We start from the raw sequence: 13,937 nt of genomic DNA on the forward strand, positions 1-13,937 counted from the left end.
CCCCGACTGGGATCAGGGCCCCGTCATGCTGGGCGCTGCCCAGACCCCAACCCAAATCAGGGCCCCGTCGCGCCAGGTGCTGCCCAGACCCCGACCGAGATCAGGGCCCCGTCGTGCCAGGAGCTGCCCAGACCCCGACCGAGATCAGGGCCCCGTCGCGCCAGGTGCTGCCCGGACCCCGACCAAGATCAGGGCCCCGTCGCGCCAGGAGCTGCCCGGACCCCGGCCGAGATCAGGGCCCCGTCGCGCCAGGTGCTGCCCAGACCCCGACCTAGATCAGGGCCCCGTCGCGCCAGGAGCTGCCCAGACCCCGACCGAGATCAGGGCCCCGTCGTGCCAGGAGCTGCCCAGACCCCGACCGAGATCAGGGCCCCGTCGCGCCAGGTGCTGCCCGGACCCCGACCGAGATCAGGGCCCCGTCGCGCCAGGAGCTGCCCGGACCCCGGCCGAGATCAGGGCCCCGTCGCACCAGGTGCTGCCCAGACCCCGACCTAGATCAGGGCCCCGTCGCGCCAGGAGCTGCCCAGACCCCGACCGAGATCAGGGCCCCGTCGCGCCAGGAGCTGCCCAGACCCCGACCGAGATCAGGGCCCCGTCGCGCCAGGTGCTGCCCAGACCCCGACCGAGATCAGGGCCCCGTTGCGCCAGGTGCTGCCCAGACCCCGACCGAGATCAGGGCCCCGTCGCGCCAGGTGCTGGCCAGACCCCGACCGAGATCAGGGCCCTGTTGTGCCAGGTGCTGGCCAGATCCTGACCGAGATCAGGGCCCCATCATGCTGGGCACTGCCCGGACCCCCACCGAGATCAGGGCCCTGTCGTGCCAGGGGCTGCACAGACACAGTGAGAGGCAGCCCTTGTCCCCAAGAGGTCACCCTCTAAACACACAAGACAGAATCATCCTGATTTTACAGCTGGCGTTCCTGGGGCCCGGAAAGACAAACTAACTCTCTCAAGGTCACCCAAGGAGTCCGTGGCAGAAACTGGGAATTGCTCATCCCAGCCCAGCACCTGATTCGTTCACGCCCATGCAGCGGGTCAGTGGCAGAGCCTGAGAACCCAGGCATCCGGGCTGCCACTCCGCTAGATCCCACTCTGCAGAGCAGCCACCGGTAACAGCCCACTCTGCGAAGAGGCTCAGTTGGCCGTTTAAATCAGCTTCCCACCCAGAGAGGCTGGAAAATTCCACCGGCCGGATCCCACCATGACCCCGTACTGAGATGGAGGAAGGAAGGGCCCAGTTGCATAACGAGTCTCGAGACTGGTGTTTACCTAGCACAGGGCAGGGAGGTTTGCCAGAGCATCTGCGTGGCGCCAGCCAAGCCCCTGGCCCCAGAACAAAAGTAGGAAACCCGAGAAAAGATAAAGAAGAAAAGCCACTGAAGACTTGGATTAGCTTTGTGTAAACGAATCCGAGGCAGGTAAGGCTAAACCCTTGGAGGGGATGAGGCTAAGGAAAAGACAAATATCGCAGGTGATTAAAAAAACACGTATTCTTTCGCGGACAAAGGGCCAGATTTTGAAAGTATTTGGGCTTTGCTGCATTCCTAAATCCCCTTTGAAAAGGAGACTCAGAGTCTCTTATCTGCTAGATGTTGCCACGCCTGAAAAGCTTTAAAACCCTGGGCCATCGCAGGGTCTTGTTTGGTAGCTACCAACAATCTGCAAACACGCACCAGCCACACCCAGCGAGATAGACGGGCGTGGGGGGGGGGATGCGGGGTATGGGGACAGACAGACAGCTCGATGCATCCACCCATCCATCCCCATATCTACCTGTCGACCAACCGATCTACCGATTGATAGATGACAAACTGTGACTGTGAGAGAGAAAGCAAGCTAAGCCACGAACGAAGCGTTCTACAAGGCCTCTTCTGCAGCCACCTCATGGTTTTCTGGTCTTTAATAAGCTCGATGCTGAAATAATTACAAGCAGTAGGATGGGGGGAAATGAATGAACACAAAATAAGGAAGTGTAAAGGCAGCTTTCCTCCCCGGGGAACGTAGGGAGGGTTGCCGTCATTATAAGCCCAGCACATTGTCAGGAGAACGCCCAGTAACAGCGGAGAGCCTCATCGCGGGAACGTCTCATTGAGTCCAGCCAGGAGCGTCTGCCTAAGCAAGCATCAAGCGTTCAAAGCTCAGGCCGGGGGGCATACGACGGGGCTCCCTGCTTTCCAGCAGGGAAAACACAGCGATGAGCGGGGGTCTCCTGTTGGCAGATTTCATCCCCCTCCCCGAGAGGCGTCGCTGGGTCGAGGGAAGAATTCGTCCCCCCACCTCACGCTGTCTGCACCGGGGCTGGGATCGCTACGCTGCTCCTGCATGTGGATTGGAGCGACGCAGCCCCGGCTGTGTTCACACATGATCTCTGCTCCTGGGGCTGAAGGCGATCCCGGCCCTGGCTTTTGTTCTCGCTCACGCTGGTGTAAACAAGGATGAACTCCAAGCAATGCAGTTACGTCAGTGCCAGGCGTGGCTGGAGCGCACTGAGCTGGTGCTGTTCTCTGCCCCCCAGGGCCCATAGGGGGCGGATCGGGGGCCCGGTCAGACCACACTGCACTGTAGCTGGCCCGTGTCCCCCAGGGCCCATAGCATGAGTTAGAGCAGCCCCGAGGCTGCTCTAACTGACACCAGAGTCCATCATAGGTAACAGGAGTCTAAAGCTACTTTAAACCAAGCTCAGGGAGGGGGTAACTGAGAATCAGGCCTGATATGTTGCTGGTGCCCCTGTCAGACTGTGGTTTCTCAGCCAGATGGGGGCCCCTGCCGAGGCCTCGTCTCCTTTGGTCTCCGTCAGTGAGGGACCACGCAGAGCTGGTAGAAGGGCGGGATTTTGGCAAAGCCGCTCTCCAGCGGCTTGGTGTCGATGTCCTCCGGGGCCACCAGGGGCTTCAGTGTGAAGCTCTGCAGGATGGTGGTGAAGAAGAGGAAGAGCTCCATGCGGGCCAGTGCCTCGCCCAGGCAGATCCTCTTACCTACGAGGGACAAGAGGGAGGGAGCCGGGGTGGGGAATGAGCCACACGCCTGCCGCATGGATGCACCTGGACGGGTGGGCAGGAAGGGGTTGGCTTTCGCTGGGAGCAACAGTACAGATCTTCAGCCTCCCAGTGCACATGTGGATGGGATTCCTAGCACTAGAAAGGAAGTGGGGTTTGGGGGGGGGTGGAATCAAGCTTTGCAATCATTATTCAGGTTTCAGAGTAACAGCCGTGTTAGTCTGTATTCGCAAAAAGAAAAGGAGGACTTGTGGCACCTTAGAGACTAACCAATTTATTTGAGCATAAGCTTTCGTGAGCTACAGCTCACTTCATCAGATGCATACTGTGGAAATTGCAGAAGACATTATATACACAGAGACCATGAAACAATACCTCCTCCCACCCCACTCTCCTGCTGGTAATAGCTTATCTAAAGTGATCATCAAGGTGGGCCATTTCCAGCACAAATCCAGGTTTTCTCACCCTCCGCCCCCGCCCCCCCCCCACACAAACTCACTCTCTTGCTGGTAATAGCCCATCCAAAGTGACCACTCTCCTTACAACCTGCATGAAAATCAAGGTGGGCCATTTGCAGCACAAATCCAGGTTTTCTCACCCCCCCTCCCTTTTTCCAAAAAACACCACACACACAAACTCACTCTCCTGCTGGTAATAGCTTATCCAAAGTGACCACTCTCCCTACAATGTGCATGATAATCAAGGTGGGCCATTTCCAGCACAAATCCAGGTTTTCTCACCCCCCCACCCCCATACACACACAAACTCACTCTCCTGCTGGTAATAGCTTATCCAAAGTAACCACCTTGATTATCATACACATTGTGAAGAGAGTGGTCACTTTGGATGGGCTATTACCAGCAGGAGAGTGAGTTTGTCTGTGTGGGGGCGGAGGGTGAGAAAACCTGGATTTGTGCTGGAAATGGCCCACCTTGATGATCACTTTAGATAAGCTATTACCAGCAGGAGAGTGGGGTGGGAGGAGGTATTGTTTCATGGTCTCTGTGTATATAATGTCTTCTGCAATTTCCACAGTATGCATCCGATGAAGTGAGCTGTAGCTCACGAAAGCTCATGCTCAAATAAATTGGTTAGTCTCTAAGGTGCCACAAGTCCTCCTTTTCTTTTTGCGAAGCATTATTCAGATTCCACAGCGTTTGGTGAATGGGGATAGATAGATAGATAGATAGACAGATAGATAGAGGGGGTGCATGGGGATAGACAGACAGACAGAGCAGCCCGGATTAGGGGCACTGCGGTGCATCTGTGGACAGACGGACAAGCAGACCAAGGAGTACGGATTAGGGGTGCTGCAGTCAGGGCCGGCCCACAACATTTTGGTAACTGAGGCGGGGAGCTCAAATGACGCCTCCATGCCTCCTCGCTTGGGCCAAAACTTTGAAACTCCGGGTCCTAGTGGCGCCCCCCACAATCTGGCACCTGTTCGCCTCATGGTAGGGTCAGCCCTGGGGACGGAGGGGTGGATGGACAGACCCAGGAGTGCGGATTAGGCAGCTCACCTGAGGAAAAGGGCACAAAGGCGTCATTTTTCCGGAAGTGCCCTGTCTCCTCCAGGAAATTCCCGGGGTTGAAGCTTTCGGGGTTTTTGAACTTGCTGGGGTCACGCAGGACGGTGCTGAGTATGGGGTAGATCTCGGTGCCCTGGGAGCAGAGCGCGAGGCGGTCAGAACGAGACGAGCTGGGTGGGTGCTGTCCCCCCCCTCTCCCCGGCATGCCCCCCTCTCTCTGCCCTGCACGCTGGGATTACGCGGGAACAGAGCCACTCATCGGGCAGGTCTCGGGTAACTGCCAATGGGGCCGGATCCCCAGCTGCTGGAGCCCATTTACACCTGCTGAGAATTGGACCCTGACTCCCCCTGCCCGCTCGCCCCCCACCTGGGGGATGGTGTAGCCTCTGAACTGGGTGTCCCGGGTCACGATGTGGGGCAAGTCCATGGGGATCAGGTCGCTGACCCGCTGGATCTCATGGATCACGGCGTCGGTGTAGGGCATCTGGCTCCGGTCCTCGATGGCCGGGACGCGGTTCTGGCCGATCACCCGGTCGATCTCCTCGTGCATCTTCCCTGCCAGCAACAGTGACAGAGCTTACCCCACGGCCCGGCGGATCCTGGGAGCCGCTCACGAGTGGAGAGGGCGGGGACGTGTTGGCTAGGGTGAAATTCACCACCGTGGCCTAGAGGGCAGAGCACCGGACTAGACATGGAAGACCCAGACTCTCTTTCAGGCTCTGCCGCTGACCTCAGGCCCTGTGCCTCAGTTTCCCCATAATGATACTGACCTCCTTTGCAGCTGGAGCCCACCTGAAAATCAGTCTGACTCGGGTCAGCAAGCGCTCAGGACCTGGGTCATCGGACCCTGCTGGGGGGTGAGTCAGAGCCCCAGGCTCTCTTTAACTCGGGAACAAGCCCTGTCTTTGTGCAGTGCGGACGCAGCCCGAAGCCACAGACCCGCGTCAGGAGGTCTGTGTGGTGCAGTACGGACAGGTTAGCACGGCTGGGAGACCTGGGTCCAGCAAACCTAGGCAGACACTCAAACACGGGCTTGGAAACACCAAGCCCACAAGCCAAAGTCCCAGAGATCTGGGCTTAGTGCTCAGTGGAGACATACCCTAAATACGGTGCACGGCTTCTTAGCTGGCTCTCTGCACAGGGGCAAATTTCACCCTGTTTTTGACCCGTGGAATTCAGTGAATGTTTATGAACTTTCCTTAGTTACCTAGGACCTCCGGGTGTTTCATCAGGAGCAGGAACCCGTATCTCAGGGTGGAGCTGACGGTCTCCGTGCCAGCGAAGAACAAGTTGAGCGTGGTCAGCTCCAAGTTCTTGGTGTTAAATTCGCTGGAAGGGTTTTGCTTTTCCTTGGGGAAAATCAACATACACTGAAACATCAACATGGGAATTTCCACAGCCACAGGAGAGCTGGTCTTAAAAGTACAGATTTGGGAAACGATTCCTGTCTGAACTCTGCAAAATCACTTTGCTGCTATTTTGGGAGGGGGGGATCCTGGTATTTATTATGGGTGAAAATTGCATGACTCATGGGGCCCCTAGCACAGTGTTTGCTCGAAGATCATCCAAGCCATTCACTCAGCTCCCGGAGCCCAGGGCACCGTACCTTTTCCATTTGGATCAGGAAGCAGTCGATAAAATCCCGGGGGGAATTGACATCCAGCGTTGCTTGGTTCTGCTTCACTCTCCTCTCAATAAATTTCCTCATGTCTTCCAGTATGTAGTAGATTTTCATGTGAGGGCCGGGGAAGTATTTGAGGAAATGCGCATACATGTCGTAGAACTGGAAAGAAAAGGGACACGCAGAGAACGGCTTTTGGTGCATCTCCAGAGCCAGACTGTCAGTCACGCCGGTGTGAATCTGGAGTACCTTCACTGAAGTCTATCGAATTACTCTGCATTTGCTCTGGTGGCCCAGAACAGAGCTATCTGCAGTAACCCACATGCAATGAAAAGACCGACCGTTTCATTTCGAGCAGGACATACCTGTGACCACGGGGTGCTGATCTCCCTAAAGCTTTCGTTCATCATCTGCAGCAAGGACAGGAATTCTTTGTCCTCACAGTCAAAGCGGTCACCAAAGACGATGGAGCAGATGACGTTGGAGACGGCCTGGCTCAAGAAGAAGGTCGGGTCAAAAGGTTCCCCTGGCGTAGCGGGGAGAGAAGGGAAGAGGAGTCGTGCGGTCATTGGGGGAAGAGGAGCAGCCAACATGAAGGGAGTTTAGGAGCAGACTCGGATGCTTCAGAACCGTTCAAACAGGACTTGTTCCGGGGGACTTCTCGGGCCTGTTATGCCTGAGGTCAGACTAGATCTTCAGAGCGGTTCCTCCCCCCCTGGAATCTGAGACCACACAGAGAAGTGATGGGTGGTGCAGAGGTGTCCTGTATGCTACACAATCCAGATCTATCTGCTTGAGTCGTTCCAGCCCGACATTGCTACCATGCTGTGGGGTAAGCAATCTCCAGAAGTCACCTAGTCCCGCCCCCCGCACCGAGGCACCAACTAACCTAGCCCAGCCCTGACAGGGGTTTGTCCCATGTGTTCTTAAAAACCTGCAGTGACGGGGATTCCCACAACCTCCTTAGCTCCCCTGTGCCAGGGCTTCACTCCCCTGCGAGTCAGAAAGTTTTCCCCAATATCTAACCTAGATCTCCCTGGCTGCAGATTAAGCCCAAGACGTCTTCTCCTACCTTCAGTGGACACAAGAACAGCTGATCCCCACCCTCTTTGTAACAGCCCTGAACAGATCTGAGACTGTTCTTGGGTCCCCCCCCCCGCCCCACTCCGTCGTCTTTTCTCAAGACTAAACATGCCCAGTGGGTGTTTTTTTAACATCGCTCTGCGCATGGATGAAACTCAAAGCGGGTGACGTTCATCCCGGCGCAGCGAGGCAGCCCACAGACCAGTCACCGGGTAAGGCCTCAAACCAGGGCTTGAGGGGGACTTGGGGGGTGCCCGGCCTGGAGCCAGTCCCCGGGGGACGGGGTGAGCGCCACTCCGCCGAGTCACCTTTTGTATTTCGAAAGGTTTCCAGCAGGAACTGGGCCTCCTCCTGGATCCGCTCCTCGATGGACCGCTTCCCCATGCCGAAGTTCCTCAGGATGGTGAGGGAGAACCGGCGCAGCTGCCGCCACCGCTCCCCGTTGGCAAAAACCACCCCTGGGGGGAGAGGACGGTTTTCAACCCAGGAAGACAAACAGCCGTTGAAATGAGCACAGTGCGGTGGCTCAGCCCGAGGGGGAAGGTGGGAAAGGGACCAAGCAGGTACGGGTTAAGGTCCCAGCTCTGGTCCAGTGATGCAAAATGCACCAACCCAGCTCTTCTGGAGGGTTCAGCTGGGCTGCGGGTGGGTTTGCATTGGCTGGTTGGTGCAAAGTGTGTGGCGAATCTGGACACACAATGGCGTGATAGGACCACGTGTCTTTAAAAGGGAACCCCTCCCTCCCTGTGAAACATGCAAAGCTTCACACTCGGGGAGTGGGAACGCTTTAGTATTCGGGGGGAGGGGGGTGTCTTTGTTCCCCTGATCGTCCTGGGGGATCATGTCAGCAAACGCGGACAGTGGGCCCGATCCGGAGCTGGCGTCATTCCACTATCTCGATTTAGACCAGCCGGGGATCTGGCCCTTTAAGTCTGAGGAGGTTTATTGCACGTCGCCAGCTCCTCACCAAAGCCATTAAAGTTCTTCTCGACAGTCGGCATGGCGGCTCTGCCGCTGAACTCCTCAGCCTGGTCCACCAGCGCTTCCTTCACCGCCTCGTGCCCGCACAGCACCACGATGGGCTTGGACCCGAAATAGACCGTGAACACCGGGCCATACGTCTCACTCAGCTGTACGGGAAAGGTGATCAGAGGGGGGCGGTTCCAAGGAAAATGGCGACTTTTTGTCAAAAAAACAACAAACAAACTTTTTTTGGTTTTGGCAACCAAAAATTCCACCCCCCACCCCAAAAAACGCTGCCAAAACCAGAAACAATTTAGGCTGGAAACAGAATTATTTTGGGGTTGAAATGGAATATTTTTTGGCTGAAACCTGAGAAAAGTTTGCCCTGAAAACTGCTGAAAATGGAAACATTCTTGGCTGAAAATTGACAAACTAAAAAAAAAAAAAAAAAAAAATTATCTCTGTATCTATATATTGGGCCAAAACCTTCTGGAAACCAAAACATTTTAAATTTTCAGCTGAAAATATTCCCAGAAAGCCAACCTTTCCACAAACCATTTTATTTGGTTGAAAACGCAACTTTCTGTTGGAAAAATCTTGCCACGAAAATCTTTTTATTCCCCACCCCCATGATTACCCTTTATGATCTGTATTGCAGTAGCATCTAAGACCCTGTCTCCTGGATCAGGACCCCACCGCGCCAGGCGCTGTACAAACACACACAGTGATATTCTTAGCAGTCAAAGGCGACATCCCTCAGCACCTGCCGTGTGGTTGATTTTGTGGCTGCTGAAGCCTCGGAAACAAACTGAGTTGTCAAGCGGGTAACACGGCAATTGATCAGCAGAGATCTGCAGTCTTCCCCGGCCTCCCGGCAGGCCAGGTGCTCTTTCCGAAATGGAACCGCGGAGATGAGCATCTCCATTTCGTTCAGAGCATGTGGGGACTGAACGCCTTGAGGGGCCGAGGTACAACTGACCCGAATACAGAGTGCATTCACATTCCAGAGACAGACAGAGACAGACAGAGCTGTGGGGATTTAGATAGAAAGACACAGAGACAGCGCATGGTACCTATGGTGACTGGTATGTAACTAGACTGCTATGTAGATAGAGGGCCAGGGGAGTGGTTAGCTAGCTAACAGCTAGAGGGGTGTGTCTGGAGATAGATACATAGACAGACAGACAGACATGGGGGTGGACAGAGTTAGATGGCAGGTTGTGTGGGGATGGGTAGACAGCGAGATGGGGTGCCTGGGGGTGGGTTGAGTGCTGGCTAGAGAGATATATACAGGGATAGACAGACTGACTGACTTTCAAATGAAATAGCCTCTCCAAGAGCTGGCTCCAGACCCATTCTCCAGCTCTCGGTGACTCACCTTCTCCAGTGATTTTAGGGTTTCTCCCACCTTCATCTGCAGGAAGTTCCCGATCAGCGGGAGGGGAGTGGGCCCGGGGGGCATGTTCTTGTAGCGCGACTGCTTTCTCCAGGCGGAGACGAGGAGGAGGCAGGACACGTAGATGCCCAGGAAGATGGTGATGGCCCCAGCCAGCTCCATGGTGTGTGAAGTCACCTCCCCGGTGTGGCGAGCCAGCCTGGAATGCCCTGGTATATATTTACCCCAAGCCGGGTTTGGCCCTGCCTCCTGCATTGCACAAGAGCCCTGGGCAAATACTTCTCTAATCCATCAGTCACGTGCCCACTAATTATCTCCTTGTTCGTCAACACGATGAAAGGCTCTGGGGCCGGGGAGCTGTGTGCTGGCAGAATTCCCCGGCTCCCCCACCACCCGCCACGCTGCACTGGTGCAATGTGCCAGCGGCTTCCTCGGTCCAGTCGGAAACCGACGCTCGCCTTGACCCTGGCGTCTCCTGCATGCAGGGGGCAGCGCTCGGAGCCGGGGGGGTCTGGAGGAGGCCAGAGTGTTTGCTCAGCCAGCGAGCAGAACAAGCTGTGCCCTGTCCTCCGCTCGCTCCAAACTCCCGAAAGTCCAACTCGCCTTGGTCCACAGAACTGTCTGATAACGGCCAGGGAAGGCGGCCCACAGCGGGGCTGGTGCCGAGCGGGACGCCGAGGGGAAAAGTGCAGAGTGAGGGGGAGTCTCGGGTTGCTGGGGCCAGAGGTCGAGAGAGGGCAGAACGGGGACAAAAGCCACTGAAGTATCTCGGGATCACTGTTCCCGCTAAGCTGTGCGCGTGTGCACACACAGACCCTGAGCCCCGCGCACGCGCGCCCAACAATTTGCACAGAAGACAGTTTTGCCCATGTGGCCTGTCAACAATTAAGAGGGAACATTGCTTGGGATTGGTTAGTGTGAGGAGCGGGATGAAGCTGCTCCCACCCCAGACACGGCGTGTCCGCGGGTCACTCGCTGGGAGCAGCGGGTAGAGAAGCGTGTCCAGCTGGGGGTGTTAATTTAGACTCAGGCACTGCCCACTAATAAGCAGCAGGTTTGATATCCGGCGATCTCAGCCGGGTTAGTTCCAGGGCCCACACCCTGGGCAAACTCTTGTATTAAATATACATGGTGGGGGTGGGGTGGGGTCGGGGGGTGTGGCGTTATTGACATAATCTGGGACCGTATAGATCATCGTTGCAACCAAGGTCCTGTAGTGGCACCAAGTCTTGTATAAAGGGGGTCAAAGGAGGTGTCTCAGGCAAGGTGATGGTTGGCTGGTTAGGACTGTGCTGTCTATATGTGGGTATCATTTTTACAGTTGAAGTTATGAATATTGGCTCTGTACTGTCTGTAGTTCAAACTTGTGCTCTGCTTCTGGGGGACACGTTGGTGTCGGCTCTGCGCAGCCTGCTGGACGGCCCATTAAGGACCATCAGCGACACAACTGACCCACTGAGAGAAGGCAGACACGCCTGGGGACTCAGCCAGGTGTGCAGGGACCTGCCCATGGACAGAACTCTGAGGTTTTTCCAGGCCATGGGATGGGCAGCTTGTCTTTGGGACACAGAAAGAGAGACCACATGGCAAGAGACTATAAAGAGCTGTTGCAGCTCCTCCATCTGGTCTTCAGTCCTGCTTCTGACCTCTGGAGGGACTTGACTACACTGAAGCTTTGAACCAAGGACTGAAGGACCGATCCCAGCTGGGGATGTTCTCCAGAGACTTGATTTGAACCTGCCATTTATTCCATCCCTGCTACAAGCCTGAACCAAGAACTTGGCCATGACTGTGTGTCATTGATTCCATTTCACCCATTCTAGCTCTCGTCTCTGTCTTTTTCCTTTTATGTATAAACCTTTAGATTTTAGATTCTAAAGGTTTGGAACAGCGTGATTTGTGGGTAAGATCTGACTTGTATATTGACCTGGGTCTGGGGCTTGGTCCTTTGGGATCGAGAGAACCTTTGTTCTTTTACGGGGGTATTGGTTTTCATAACCATTCATCCCCATAACGAGGGGCACTGGTGGGGATACTGGGAAACTGGGGTGTCTAAGGGAATTGCTTGTGTGACTTGTGGTTAGCCAGTGGGGTGAGACCAAAGTCCTCTCTGTCTGGCTGGTTTGGTTTGCCTTGGTGGGCACAGAAACCCCAGCCTGGGGCTGTGAGTGCCCTGCTTGAACCAGTTTGTCCCGAATCGGCGCCTCTCCGTGGGGTCCCGCCAGAACCAGCCTCGTTACAGTGGCGTAGTCGGCAGGATCCACAGAACCAGGTCAATTAAGCTTTGGGTCAGAACCCCACGCTGTCCAAATCTGAATTTTGGTATCGAGAGTTTGGTTGGTTAAAGAGCAGCTGCAATGAGTGAGCGAGGAGCATACGAGGGCCTTGGCAAAAGGGTTTGTGTTCAGAAAAGGGGATAAGCTTTAGAAAGAAGGCTACGAACCAAGCACTGAGAGATCTGTTAACGGGCTGTGATCAGGAGGCCGGAGCACAGCCCTTGCCTGAGGCTACAGACGCTGCAGAAGCAATTGGAAAGCAAAAGGCAGCAAACAAATGGCAACTTGGGCATGAACAGAAACTAGCAGAAATTCAATGGGTGAGAAAGCAAAGGATCCCTGCTGAGGAGAGGGTTCACCAGCTGCGACAAGAAACTGCCAGAATTCAGCTGGAAGTCAAAAAAGCAATCAAGAAACTGTATCCTCTTGAAATTTCAGTTTGTAACAATGTTGGTGTGTTATATTGTTCTGACCAGGGGAGGGGGACTCTAACCTGGTGGGAAATAGCTGTTTGTCTGTGAATGAAGTTTCTGAAAGTCTGTCTAATGTCTTAGAAGTGAACCTGGAATTAGATCAAGAACAGAAAGAACTCATTGGTCAGGAGCAGATTAAAGTGGATGGTCAGGTTAAAGCCCTAACTGAGGAAGGAAAGGGTAGATTTTTGATGGATGACGGATTGTTGGCTAGTACAGCTTGTAAAAGTGAACCTGGAAAAGGTAACTGTGATTTGCTGGATACCTCAGGGTAGTGAGAAGAGCAGCAGTTTATCTGTGGGGAGGGGCAAGGTGCTGGGTAAAGAAAGTCTGGATGAGCCTAGGCAGCCTTGTGAGCTGATAGCTGTGTCTAGTCAGCAGGGTGGGAAGGCGAGGACAGTGGCAGATGAGTGTCCCTGGACCTTACCTGTTAGCTGGGTGGAGAATTGTGACAGGGAAGGAAATGTGCCTGTGTCTGTCAGGGGTATTGACTTGCCTATGGAGGGAGCTACCCTGATCTCCAAGCACTTGTCTGTGACCAGCCTTGTGTGCTGGGACAAGGGGAACAAGATCCCAAGCTGGGTGTCTGGTCAAGGAGAAAGTGTGTCCGGCTCTTCTTTGTCTGTGGAGCAGACAGAAGGGGCCTTTCAGCCTGTGATGGTTGAGGGTCGTGCAGTTGTCTCAGAGTTGGTTCTGGATTCAGCTAATGCTCAGGAAGGGAAGGGTCCTAAGTTTGTGTCTGCTCGGGAGAATGGCCCTGTAACTAGGTCGCATCCAGTTAGTGTCCTAGCAAAATCCCAGAGCCCAGACAATTCTGGTGCTTGTATTTTGCCTGTTGCTAGTGTGTTGTTGAGAAAGGGTGAAGCAACTCTGTCTAATCAGGGTGAGATCCTAGCCAGGGGACAAGGAGAGCATGAAGGTGATGTGATTGTGTTACCTACTGAGGGTGTGGAAACCTGTAGCAAGAAGGAAAAGATTCCTGAACTTGTGTGTGGCAAAGGGAAGGAGAATGCTTCTAAACTTTTATCTAGGAAGTCTGTAAGTTTGCCTGAAACGGGATTGTGTAGGAATCCGCCGGATGGGCCAGAGGTAATTCTGGATGTAAGGGAGACCCAGAAAGAGTCTGTTGTTGCTCAGAAAAGTGTTCCTCTAGAGCAAGCCCTAGGTAAAGAGGGTAAGGGCAGAATTTCTGTGAAGGGTGAATTGTTGCATAGAAAAGCCCTCGGGAAAGGAATCCTCATGGAGTCTTTGCAAGCAGTTTACTGCAACTGAAGGGTGTGAAAGTGATTTAATCAAGAAAGTTTCAGTTCCTAAAACAGCCAGAAATTTTCTGTGGTGAATAGAAAAGGAGTACTTGTGGCACCTTAGAAACTAACCAATTTATTTGGTGAATAAAGCCACTGACTTCCCTGTTGAAAGATCCAGTGTGGATAGCTTTGAGAAGGTCTCAGATGGAGTGAAAGCTGTTAAAGTTGAAAGGGCCTATAACCAAGTGGCTGTGTTTGGCCAGCTTGTTGGGGAGACAAGGTTGTTGAGAGAGGAGTGTCTTCATGCCAGTTCTGTAAGTGAACAGTCGGTGTCTCAGGTTTGGAGGGAAGAC

The 13,937-nt window shown here is 54.4% G+C and overlaps 1 protein-coding gene across 2 annotated transcripts; it reads right to left on the minus strand.

The window, feature by feature from the left end:
• Nucleotides 1-2,793: 2,793 nt before the first annotated feature.
• Nucleotides 2,794-9,843, minus strand: LOC141976528 (cytochrome P450 2G1-like). Of its 2 annotated transcripts, XM_074937530.1 has the most exons (9): nucleotides 9,571-9,843; nucleotides 8,197-8,359; nucleotides 7,538-7,687; nucleotides 6,512-6,672; nucleotides 6,132-6,308; nucleotides 5,733-5,874; nucleotides 4,893-5,080; nucleotides 4,517-4,658; nucleotides 2,794-2,975 (listed from the first exon to the last, which is right to left on the minus strand). In XM_074937530.1, the coding sequence occupies exons 1-9, from the start codon at nucleotides 9,841-9,843 to the stop codon at nucleotides 2,794-2,796; spliced, it is 1,578 nt and encodes a 525-aa protein (XP_074793631.1). The 2 variants fall into 2 exon arrangements, with proteins under 2 accessions (XP_074793631.1, XP_074793632.1); XM_074937531.1 differs by lacking the exon at nucleotides 8,197-8,359 and having other exon boundaries at nucleotides 7,538-7,689; nucleotides 9,563-9,750.
• Between the last annotated feature and the right edge of the window lie 4,094 nt (nucleotides 9,844-13,937).

This window comes from Natator depressus, chromosome 23 (genome assembly GCF_965152275.1).
Source record: "Natator depressus isolate rNatDep1 chromosome 23, rNatDep2.hap1, whole genome shotgun sequence".
Taxonomy (NCBI): domain Eukaryota; kingdom Metazoa; phylum Chordata; order Testudines; family Cheloniidae; genus Natator; species Natator depressus.

Bases quoted from the DNA above. Each gene is read 5' to 3' on its own strand.
- LOC141976528 (XM_074937530.1), bottom strand. From the start codon at position 9,843: ATGCAGGAGGCAGGGCCAAACCCGGCTTGGGGTAAATATATACCAGGG. The intron at 7,688-8,196 runs GTGAGGAGCTGG...CTCTCCCCCCAG, and splicing joins GAAGAACTTTAATGGCTTTG to GGGTGGTTTTTGCCAACGGG. The intron at 4,659-4,892 runs GTGGGGGGCGAG...CTCTGCTCCCAG, and splicing joins GAGGCTACACCATCCCCCAG to GGCACCGAGATCTACCCCAT.